Genomic DNA, 12,813 nt, shown 5'->3' on the forward strand with positions numbered 1-12,813 from the left:
ACTTTTTGAAAAAAAATTGCGGGAATTACAAAAACATTGCAATATTTCGGACATTGCGCTACTTTGCGTTCAGCGTTACGATTGCAAGATAGCGATTTTCTTGGAGGGACTGACGAAGCAGTCCTGACGTTTTTAACCTGCGTTTGTTTGATTTACAAGGTGAAATGAACCTCACGGTATCAAATGTGCTGATAAATCCCCCCGGAGGCGTACAGTTAGGTTACAGCTAGTCTAATTTGATTCAGCTCAGACGCAGCAAGTGACAAGCTGCGTTTGATCGCTCCGCACAACTATACGTCCCGATCAAACGTGTTTTTTTTTTTTTTTTAATGTATGGGAAGTTCTCTCTGGAGAATCCATCAGCGAGCGCAAACGCGGGCCAAAAAAAAAATTAAAAAAATCCTGCAGCCGAGAGGTCGTAAACTACAGAAAGGAGCAGACTGCTTCCCTCAGGAGTCTACGTTACTCTACCCGTCACTTTGGGAGCGAGCCAACGCTGACCTCCGGGTCTGTCCCGAAATGTACAAACGAGACCTGGCCGGCTGTTAAAACACTTACGGAGGCCGTTGAACGTTGAGATGTAACAGTGACTGTTGCTGGTGGACAGAAAGGGGCCCTTGTCTTGGACCTCGCTCAGTAACTTGAAGCATCTTGGAAACAGACAGCAGTCTAAGAAGAAGGGATTGAGTGTAGAGAGCCAGTATTAGGTTTGGAGCAGAGCTGTGTGTGTGTGTGAGGGAGCCAGGTTGATGCCGATCCAACAGGGTGGGTCTGTCTGCTGCATGACTCGGCCCGTCTGGCCTGCAGCTACGACCTCCTCCTTCCCCTCTCCCCCCTTCCCCCCCCCTCCATCCCCCAACGCCACAGCAGTAACAGTGTGTTTATTGCATGTAAGGTGATGAATGAGTCGGCACGGTACGTGTGCATGAACGTATGTGCACATGCGTGCGGTAGTGAAGCATGTAGGTCGACTTCAGTGGTTGAGAGTCTATACATTTGTGTGTAGTGTAGTGTGTGTGTGTGTGTGTGTGTGTGTGTGTGTGTGTGTGTGTGTGTGTGTGCGCGCGCGCGCGAGAGAGAGAGAGAGAAAGCAGATCCTATAACCAAGTGGGCATCAGAGTGCTGCGTCGGTCTTTCCGTGTCTCTGTCCTCTCCATGACCCTCCCTAACATTACGTAACACTCGGGGATGGTTCCATGGCAGAGGTGGGTGCACGACACACACGGCGAGGAGGCTGGGGGGGGGGACAGTTCTGGAAAAAAAACAACTTTACATCTCCATCGAGCAGATGAATGTAATGAACTTAAAATGAACTAACGAAGGTGAGTCAAATGACACATCGGTTACAACTGCAACACTCTCCCTTTCAGCGTCTCGGTGAGTGCCTGGCTATAAAAAGGAGGGATCACTTTGAAGAGAGGCTGCAGGTAGAAGGAAAAGTCCTGCAGTATAAACTGTACATGAAAACATGCTAACAATCTCTGTCAGAGCTGCACTCAGTCTGATTAAATCATTCAATTTCCTTGTAAGAAGTTTAGGGTGCAGTGCTTTTTAAGCTTGAGCAATATTAGGGGCTAAAGTCAGGATATCTGCTGCTTATATTTGCACTGTTTTAAAAATCGTTCTCATGCGAGTCCCTCAACTTTAGGAGAAGTACAAAACCTTTGAGGATTTAGTGTCCAGAGAATAAGTAACTGAGAGTTTGGGCAATCAGAGATTGAAAATCAGAAAACCACAAGTAGATTGGACAAGGTTCGAAGCCAGTAAAACAGACAAATTACTTCATAAATAATACGTTTCTTGGATAACTGCGTAGAAGAGAGACAACTTCATAAAAATAAATAAAAGTCTGGAGACGAGTCCAACTGTTTTTGTGGTTCCTTTAAACGACAATCTTCTGTTAAAAAAAAAAGAAGAAAACTGAACAAAATGGAGACGTTGGAGGATTGTTTTCATGTGGATCTTGACATTTATGAATTGTGGATGTGCATCAACCCAGCCCACAAAAATTGTAGTAAATCCACGGCCGTTGGCTGCCTGAGATAGTAAAGATATAAGCAAACCTCCTCTGCCAAGAAACTTTTTTTTTTTTTGTCTTTAAGCTCTTTCTGATATGGAATGTTCTTCTCTTTAAAACTTCTCTCTCTCTCTGTCTGTCCATATTTTCACTCGCAGGACTGTCAATCCAAGTCAGCAGACTTCTGGTCACAAAGCTTGTGTATGTTTTCCTCTCATTCTTTCCTCTGCCTGCGCACTTCCTCTGTGCTCTTTTCATACAGAATGGAGCGCCGAGGGGGGTTTGTGGAAAGAAAACAAAACTCTGAAACTTTAACCTGTAGCCAAGGCAAACTAGCCAATGGGCTTTCCCTCCCTCTCGCCTCGGCACAGAGTGTACCGACGCGGTTTACCTGAAAGATACCCGTTGCTTCCAAACCTGCAGCCTCGAGGTGCTGCTTCGGCAGAAGTTTGACTTCTGTCCCAATCCCTACTTTCTCTTTTCCTTCCGTCACCCCTTTTCCATAAATATGTCTCAACAAATACAACGTCTCCTCTCACAACTTCCTTCTACACGCCCTACTTGTGTGCTCAGAAGTGGAAAAAAAAAAGAAAAAAAGAAGTTATATAAAACATATGTTCCCTACTCATAATCATAACTTTTCCCCTCAACTCTCCCTTTCCTTAAGTGGACTGTTTCGTAAGTGTACTGTTCTGTTCTGCTCCGAAGGGCCCCCTGGGTGTGGGACTGCTGCTGACCTGCTGGGCCGAGTGTTCTGCCAAGTATTTACCGTGAGAGAGCGAGCGAGAGCAAGAGGGCAGGACACAGAGCGGCACTGTGCCATCAGACGGCTCTGCCAGCCTTGGCTGTAGTAGCGCAGTACTGACGGGTGGGAAAAGACGAACTGCAATTGTTCGACTCGAGCAGTTGTAGATGTGAAAACAAACGGGTGGCGGGGGGGAGGTGAGAAAGGAAAAGATTATCTTTCACACCTGATTTCTCTCAGCGTTAGCCCGAGTCCTCCAGGACATCTTATAGTCCTGTCCTGACTGAGCCTCGAGCCTCCACCCTGCACCCCTCCACCCCTCTAACCTATTTTCATGCAGCTCTCTCCCTCCTCGCCTCAACTTACGCTGACTTCTCCAGCTAAACCCTTTTGCTCCAGGACTTTACCTCATCTCAAACGCTCTTTAAAGGAAAGTTACCTCTCCCAGCTGGCTCATTATGTAAATGCAATATACACTTTCAACAGCACTTTTAGTCAATACCTGAAGTTTTTTTGAAAGAAGTAAATGTCTGAGTGAATTTGATGAAGGAAAAATAAATTCAGTTCCAGTATCTTTATATATCACCCGGTTTTTATGTTCAACAGTTCGAGGTTTATTGTAGGTTCTTTTGCATTTGGAATTGGTCACTACATTTCAGTGCAGATGAGATCTCATCACTAAGGTTGGGTTTGCTTTGTTTATTATACAAGAGCCAATACAATATTTTAGTTTGGTATGAATACCAAACAACAGTTTTTTCAATGCCTCACATGGACAAATATAAACTCTTATTTTCTGCAACTACTTTGCAATTGACAAAAGATATCAACATTTTATGTCTAAACACAAAACTGACTGCACTCCGGATTCCAGCCTTCAGTACTTGACCATTTTTGACAGTAAAACACCGGAAAAGTGTAAAATATGGGCCAATATAAGGTAAGTGTGAGCTACGGTTCATGACAGGTGCAGTAGTCTGTGGTTCACATTCCCAGGGATTTGCACTGATGACCTTCTCAACACAAGCTGCCTCTGAATCAGTCCAGCAGCATCACTCTAATCTTGCCATAATCACAAACACACACACACACACACACACACACACACCTCCACTGCACTTTTACCCAGATCGAAAAAACACTACACACACACACATATATATATATATATATATATATATGTATATATAAAAACAAAAACAACAACAACGATGCAACATTTATCAGCTAACTTACACTATCCAATCGCCGTGCCACACATCGCTTCGACATGTTGCGCGCTGATTGGATGAGTGATGTGGGAGAAAAAAGGAGGCGGGGAGGTTTTTTGGGCAGCACTCAGGAGAGGAGTACAGAAATGGAGAAAGCTCACCAGTGCATTAGGGACAGCACGGTGCAATTCGTTCCATTGGCAGCACTTCAAAGAGGAAGAGGAGGGGGATAATCCACCCCAACATTAGCCCCCGGAATCTTCCACCACCACCAACATGCACACACACATACACACACATTTATTCACAAAAGCAGCAGGCTGGAGGGTTTGGTAGTGGGGTCTGATTGGGTTGGGGTCTGGGGATGACGGGATGGAAGGATGGAGGGGATTTTTCAATTTGCCAGCAAATCAGAGATGATTGGAATACTCTCTTGCATACAGATACACACTCGCCTTCGCACACGCACACAATGCACTACACACGAAACACATCCATCTCCATAGGAAAGACCTCACGCTTGAACCCGGAGGAGAAAAAAACAAACCAAATAAAAACAAGCTTAACATTTGCTCACAATGCTTGAATGGAGCCCAAATACAAGAATATGGGTTAAAATTATGGGTCAGCCACGAATGATGCGGTTTATTCTTACAGGTGGTTCAAGTGTGCAGCAAGGAGAAGCGAAGATAAAGAGGAAAAAAAAAGAGAAGGTGAAGGAGGGTGAAGAAGACGGATGAAGTGAAAGGGAGCCTGTTTATCGACAGCCACGAGCATCAGTAGCGGTGAGCTGTCAACACTCACGACCAATTGGGGATCAATCTTTCTCATGGGTGACCCGCCAGCAGCAGACACAATCAATCCTCCTTTCTCTGTCAGACCTTCGAGCAATGTTAAAGATGAATGCTACTCGATTTGGAGACAGCCGGATATTCAACAGCTTCGGTTCAGCCTGCCTCAGAGTAAAAGCGCCGCCACCCGCTGGTGAAACAATCCCCCCGTGGAACCATTAGTAACAGATGCCATCACGTTTTGATCCGCAGTTGAAGCTCCATTCACGGGCTGATAAGCGCTGCTTTGAAAATGCCTCAACACAATTATCGGCTACAGGTTTGCATCATGTTTTTGGGCAAGAAGTGGCGGTGTTAGCTCAGTGCAACTCCAGAAGAAACACGTGCGAATGTATAAAACACAACACGTACTTTAGAGAGTACTGGTAAATAAGTACGACACAAATCGATGCATTCTCACAGAAACACGGCACATTGGTCACAACACAACAAAAGTTTAAGCGGAACACAATACTATTGGAGATATTTACGTGAATGCTAACCTGGCTCTGCTCACGTATTGCCCACAGCTTAATTTAGCTGTGGTTCATATGGTCCGTTTGCCTAAAGGTTCGCTCAGCCGCTTTGAGAGGCCGACCAATCGGTGACCACTGGGGGTGACTAAGTGTGAGGACGTCAAAGTCGAGCGAGATGGAGCGAACAGTTGTAGCAACACAAGCAAATACGCAGAAATTGAGGCTGGAGTCCGCAAAGTCTGCGATGGTCCCTTACTGAAATGGTGGTGCTCGCTGCTCACATGGGCGACGTCTCTAACATACAGTATAAAATAGTCAATGCTGATTGGTTAGCGGTTGCCAGACCCGTAGATTCACACAGTGAATTTGGGTCTGATAAGACCAGTATATACATACACAGCTGAGTATTCTCTATTTCCTGTGATCGCCAACGGTACCAACAATTTCCAAGTGCCCGCCATGACTGCGAGTGAGTGAATATTTTAGCAAGGCTAAAACATGACTCACAGAAATTTTTCGCTAAACGGGGCTATAATGTGTTGTTGATTTATTTAATTTTCTTATAATGACCAAATACGGTAGGATCAACCATACAGTTTTGCATTTACCATGAAGAACTTTGGTGGCAGAGGTTTAGTGGAAGGATATACATCTCAAAACCTCAACGTTGTCAACATCAGATATGCGATATTATCTGCCTCATCAGAAACAATAGATTTTCTATATTAAGCAATAAACTTCTGAAGCATAACTGTGTTGCGTTTAGATGTCATATTTAAGCTGAGTGCAACATGTGTGCCTCAAGGTTGCTTTAAGTGTGCCGTGTGTTGGCATTTATCACACTTGGGACACACTTGCCTGCATGTACCAACCCTTAAGTGCTCAGAGACGTGACAACGGGGATAGATAGCAAGCGTTACCAACGCAGCTGTTGTGTTTCCATGTGACTGACAACTTAATTAAACAGGAATAATTCCGACATGTTTTACCATGACTGACAGACGAGTTAACATAATCTATTTCTGCGGTGCTTTACACACTGATAGAACAACAATAAATAAGCTGCCTTTATTTTCTCCTCACTGTTTTACCTTTTTTTATTGATGGAATGAAACAGAGTTAACTTCAGAGACTGTTTGTGTGTTATGGTTTTCTTCCACAACACGCACATCAATAGTGGGCGGTCTGGAGGGAGAAGATTTATGGAGTCCACGGACACACTGACTGGTCAGGAGGTTAGCAAGGCCTGCGTCAATCAATAAACCCTGACCACTGGAGACCACTGTGCCATGGCTACAGTTACACAAGTGTATAGAAAACAAACACCTCTTCACGAGTTATGCTCCTATCATAGAAAATACTATTTATTGAGAGCAATTTGCACAGCTTCAGTTCCTCAATCTGATGCGTACCAACAGTAAATAGGTGTTTCCATTATGCTGTCCATTCCCCAGACAACGTGACCGACATAATAATGAAAAAACACAACTGCATTTTAATTTTTGACTGTTAAAATCTACTGTTAAAGAGGTGACAACCTTCTCTGTGGTAAATGATTTTTCACTCCACTATTTCAAGTTAAGAGGTGAAGAATTGTTATCTAAAAGCCAAATTAATGCGGTGGGATGCTGGGCAAAGCACGCTGATCCGGTGGTCTAATCACAACTGAACTTAAGTCCACTCAATTGGTCTTACCAGCTGAGGTTAAATGGGAAAAACCAAGAAGCAATTAAAAAAAAATGTCCTCCAATTATTTCTTGTGTTTGTATTTTATTCTTTCAGTTTGGTACAGAATAGCAGGTAATTTGGTTGATACGCAGCCACCTAATTGCTGAAAGGTTGTCCTAATGTCAGCCAAATTAAATCAACCAAGCTGAACCGAGTCAAGGCAAACCAAATGCATCGTATTAAATCACATGTCAGAGAAATGAAGGGAAAAGTATTCAAGGAAAACCACCTTATTTGGTTTATCGTAGAGGCCGCTGAAAGAAAAGACATCAAACCGGTTCTGAAGGTTTGCGGAGGGAAGGAACTCTTTCAACACTGATTATTTTTGGTAGATTAAGTATCAGAAGGTAAGCAAATAACATAGGACACCGTGTTTGTTTTTGTGAGATTGTTGTTGAGATTGTGGTAGACATATAAAACATTTATCCACATGTACAAAACAAAATAGCAGCCGTCTGTCTTTGGAAAACCAGAGTTAACTGTATCCGCCTAAACTTGGCGTGCAGTGGATGTTTGGCTGTCAACTGTAATTCTGATTCAGCGGGGTAGATTGCAGGGTCAGAAAGAGGTTTTGAGAGCACCGCACCAGTGAATGCCAATCAACTATCGGAGCAGCACGAACATGAGCCTGCAATGAGGTTATGAGCACGGGCACAACCAATCCAAGAAACCGTGCAAGAAAATATACATCGTGGTTAGCGTTCAGATGCCAAGTGTGAGCTACGATACTGACGGAAGTGGAGGAATGTGGAGGAATTCAGACGGACCTCAAAACTGAGCTTTAGGCAGAGGTACCAGATGATCAGTAGCCTTCATTGAATAACTAACATTGATTACCGTGACAATTTCCTCCTGATCAGAGTTCTGTTGCATGAAAGCTTTTTGGTGCAAACAAAGAATCTTTGTGGTTTAAAAGCTACTCGACTTTCCCCTATGAACAGTTAAGATAGGTAAGGAACTGCAATCAAACTAAAAACCCTACAAAATGTAACCAGTGTAGTTCTAGTATAAAGATTAGAACCCAACAACCAGCGCCTTTGGACAAATCTCACCTACCTTTTGGACTTTATCACCGCATCGTCCAACTATGCCTTGTCTACATAACGCATCGCTCAGATTTAGGAATTTCTTAAAGAGTTCCTTCACTCGGGCCGACTGCTATGTCTTCCTCCTGCCCTCACTGAAGCTTTGCTTCCACAACCACACAAGCTCCTGTCGTTCTGGTTTGCCAATGTCTGTCTACCATTTCCAGAACTTAAGGCCCTAACCAATCCCGAGAAGTCTCACGTCTTTAGCTTCACAGCTTCCTTCCCACTAGCTGCTTCTAGGGTTTGCCACCATACCAGGGGCAAGTGACTAAAGGTCCAACAAGGCCACAAGTCTAAGCCACCACTCCAGATGGGAGGCTTTAAACGTTACTTGGACTTGGTCTCTCAAAGTTTCTCCACAGATGCACAGAAAAATCATCTCTAGGTGGGAATTGAAGGTGATCTAGAGAGGGGAATCAGCCAGATGTGCCCACTAACAGGTGCTGAAAAGCTGACAACTCCACTGCTTTGTTCATCCATGAGTCCGGGACATTCAGCATAAGATCTGAGGACCTGGCTACATAATTGCGTATTTGGCTTTGGCCTGCGAGATTTTCTTGTACCCTGCTCATACACATAAAATCACACCATGCCTGCAGGGGTTCAGTGGGAGGTTGTCGAGATTATAACCTATTTTAGAAAGTAGGTTGCTGAGAAACACAACACGCTTGAATATGAAGGTTCGTATGGACAGGCTACAACCAGCCTTAGACGTCCCTCACCAGAATTATGGACTCCCTGGACAGCACACTCTCTAGGACCCACCAGCTGAGTCTTCTGCTACGTTTGTCCCAACGTTTGAAACACGAGAAAGAAAAACACTCTGAAAAAACAAGTAACTAATCTTTCCCAGTAAACACAGATCACAGAAAAACCAAATCAGTTCTTTGTGGTGGGTGGATTTTCTCTTAAATTTTCTACACCGGGCTATCAGTCAGTCACTCATTATATTGCTGAGCCATTTCAGTGTGCCATCTTTCCTTCGAGCTATTCATTCATTTGACATTAATATTCATGAAAGCAAAAATCAAGTTTATATGATACCGCCAGTGATCATTTTAATTAACATTCTGAAAAATGTAAATTACCTCGTACACTACATCAGCAATGCTGGATAGATCAAGCACTGAGCATGAATATACCCCGATGTACAAACACACACAGATATACTCACAATAACGAATTTTTGAACAATGCTGTGCAACTCAGCTCAACTCACCGGCTACAGACCAAACACACACACACACACACACACACACACACACAACTGATTTTCCTACTCACCCTTTCGAGATCTTGTCGGAGGTGTGTGAAGAGTTTGAGGCGTCTGTAGAGGACGTCCTGCTCCTGCTGGGCCAGGTTGTCCACCTCGTCCCTCTTTAAGGTCACCAGAGGTCGATTAAAGTTGGCCTTCCTCTTCAATTTCCAGAACTGATATAAGAAGTCCACCTTGAAGAGGCAAAATATGTTCTCATGAAAACATAACAGCAACAAAAATCTAATGTACCAACAATAGAAAATAAATAGGTAAGAGCATCTTAACCTCATCTTGACGTTGCAAAAAGATCAATTAAGCCACTGAGGATCTGTCAAGCATTTATGTTTTCTTTTTTTCCTTTCGTCTAATTGTCAATCAGTGGCATTAGCGGCTTCATAATGGAAACATATGTGGTGCGTTTGACGGACTTACATCAGTCACTCATCCATCGCTGCACTTATTAAAAAAAAAGATCCTATAAAAGTACACCATCAAGTTTTCTTCCTTATGCATGAAAAGCCACGTGCTAACGTTGGAAGCTGTTCTTTGTCGGAAAACATTTTTATAAAAAGCGGTTGCCTGCAGCAGCGACCGTGTTTGGAAAGCAGAGACCAGTTCATCACAGCTCGTTCTAAACAAACGTCTGCAACTCATCACACAGTTTATATGATGCACTTGAGCCAGCGCTCTAAATGTCAACAAAAACATGATTAACTGCATGGAAATGCAATGAACACAGTGCATCTCAAATTTCGATAGGAGTACCATACTGTCACCGCCAAATATTTCATCGGACCGGGCAACGTTCTCCCAGTTTTAGTCTCAACAGCCATTAACTTCTCGATGTGAGTAGACAGAGATGAACTTCCTGTCTACGCCGAGGTTCAGCGAGCTGCGTGTTCTTTGATGCTCGGCTGCGCGTCGCTGCCGTACTGAGCGGTTACAGTATTTGCATACTTGCTGCCTCTTAGCGTGAAGAAGTGATGCTGTTCTGACCTCTCTCTCGTCAGTGAGCCGTTTCACCCACTCGACTCGTTCAGCCCGTCTGTGTGCTTCGTAATGACGCTGTGTTTATACCCGAGTCACTGTCTGGGCTTTTTTGTTTTGTTTTGTTGGTATATATACACATGAAGGTGTAGCTATTACTGTGAATCACAAGTGCGTGCAGTCATTTCTTATTATTTCAAATGCAAAATCATAGTGTCCCGGTTCGAAGCGTAACGTACCTGTGAGACGGGCAGCCCCAGGTTGTCGGCAACCTCCCTGGGCTCCACCAGTCGGTAAAACTCGTCCTCCAGCTCCTGCAGCTTCTGCTTCCTCTGGCTCACCTTCTCTCTCTCCAGTTGGTCCCGCTCAGCTCGCTCCGATGCCGACACCGAAAGCAGGTGCGATACCGGCCTCTGCTCTGGGTTGCCGCTGCCGCTGTTCGGTTCGTGCTGCTGGTCCGGCCGGAGCTCGGAAGCGACACAGGCGGAGGCCCAGTCGGGTCTGGCTGCGCCATGAGCTCCTTTGGTGGCGGTGGAGGCGGCGGTGTGGTTGCCGTTGCTCACGCTGGTCGAGCTGGAGGTGCAGCTGGCGGTCGTACTGCCGTTGCAGCTGTGCTCCAGGCAGAAGGACTTGAAGCGCACCTCGTCGTTCTCGGCCAGGATGGTCTTCATCTCCAGGCCGTGGTCGAAGGCGCACGTCACATGGAAGGCCACAATACAGGAGGGCATGGAGCACTGGGGGGAACAGACACAGAGGAAATACAGTTATGGGCAGGCAGACGCACACACACACACACACACACACACACACAAAAAGGTTTTCAATTTCTCAGACACTTTGTCACAACTATTTGCTTTGAAGTGTCATTTTCGGTCCATTTATTGTGTCATCAAGGTTCCAATAGACGTGCAGCAAAGCAGAAAGACAAGCCAAGTCACCACAAACATGCTTCCCCCATTTCTGCTGACATTTTGGTAACTTGGGATGTGTTTGAGTGTGTGTGTGTGTGTGTGTGTGTGTGCGCGCGTGAGTGTGTTTCTCAGTACTATCCATTACAGGTCATACTAAGAGGCGACCTCCCACTGTGTCCCTCCAGGCATGGTGTGATTTTGTGCCTGTGAACCCTTGTGGCTATGAGCTGTTGTCACTGTGTGTGCGGGTAAGTGTGCGTGTCTGTTTGAAAGTCTGCACTTGTACATTTGAGAGGAGTTCAGCCTTCAGCGGGAGGCTCGGTGGTGACTCTCTGCACTGTGCTGTGTTATGAGCATAGTGACAAAAGCATGACCGATCCCACCGACTCCAACATCTGGAAAACAACTTCGAACATTTTCGCAAAGAGCCCTTTTCCCTCATCGTCTCTCATATTTAACACATAACAAATTATTATTATTATTAATATTATTCGTGTTTTGTAACATTAAAAAAAGGCTTTAAAATGTTTTCATTTGAACTACTTCCTACCAAAGCAACAGTCCTTTTTGGTACTGGGCATCTAAAAAGGTCCTAAAAAAAAAAACCAGAACTTCAAAGGCTGTTCAAAGTCAAAGTCCAAAACCTAAAACCTTTTTTTTAAGCTACAATGAGTCATCAGTGTAAAGTAACCATCCCATCATCACCACCTTTCAGCCTTCAGCAGTACATGGAATCTGTGTGACACTGTAACCTGAGTGTTGCTGAGAGGTCCAGCTGTATTGTCTACTTTAGTTTTTGTGCTACCTACTTTCATTTATTTTTTATTTTGACTTTGAGGCTTATTTGTGTGCGGGAGAAAAAAAAAATAGACATATCATGCCTAAACCACAACATGCATATGACTTCGTGAGAAACCACAACCGGACTAATGAGAGACATCCTAAGAGTATTATTTGCCTGTGTGGGTGCCGATATAAGAAGCGATCCATAAGTTTGGAGCTCTTCAGAAATAAAGACCCTTAAAATGCTTCAGAAGGCCACCAGTGATGAGGTGATGAGCCGGGCGAGGTGTTCTGAGAGGTATTCGTGTTTCAGGAGGAGTCAGTCTGTGTTCAAGACTGAGGAAGGGGGGGGGGGGGGGGGGGGGGTCAGGTCAGGAGCACAACCAGGTCAAATTTTCTTTGACATTGGTCGGGTTGGTCACTGTGACTTCGTTCCCCAGGGTCAGACTCTCAACACCAGGTTCCCCTGTGACGTTCTGAGGTCGGCTATTTTTAGCGGAAACGTTTGGTGAGAACGACCTAAACTGTGGCGTGAAGGCATTTTCGGTTGAACATGACAGCGCGCCCTCTCACAGCACGTTGAACACCCATGTTTCTCGCCCTTCACAACACAATTCTCGATCCCCCACCGCCTCAGCTCGCTGGATTTGGCTCCCTGTGACTTGTTTCTGTTCCCCCAAAAATGTGATGTGCGCTCTGCACAAATTTCAGGTCGGATCACAACTCCGGCGTTGCACCACTCCCAACTTCAATATTTTACAGGAGCTGTTTGAGTATTT

The 12,813-nt window shown here is 44.8% G+C and overlaps 1 protein-coding gene across 1 annotated transcript in view; it reads right to left on the reverse strand.

Moving 5' to 3' along the window:
• jade2 (jade family PHD finger 2) overlaps positions 1–12,813 on the reverse strand; it is a 171,852-nt gene that overhangs the window by 54,125 nt on the left and 104,914 nt on the right. Inside the window, 2 exon segments of the mRNA XM_069174872.1 lie at positions 9,380–9,544; positions 10,580–11,074. Of these exon segments, the coding sequence (XP_069030973.1) occupies positions 9,380–9,544; positions 10,580–11,074 (660 nt within the window).

The sequence above is a fragment of the Embiotoca jacksoni genome, unplaced genomic scaffold, assembly GCF_022577435.1.
Source record: "Embiotoca jacksoni isolate LCO1_2020_lvr unplaced genomic scaffold, fEmbJac1.0.p SCAF_62, whole genome shotgun sequence".
NCBI lineage: Eukaryota > Metazoa > Chordata > Actinopteri > Embiotocidae > Embiotoca > Embiotoca jacksoni.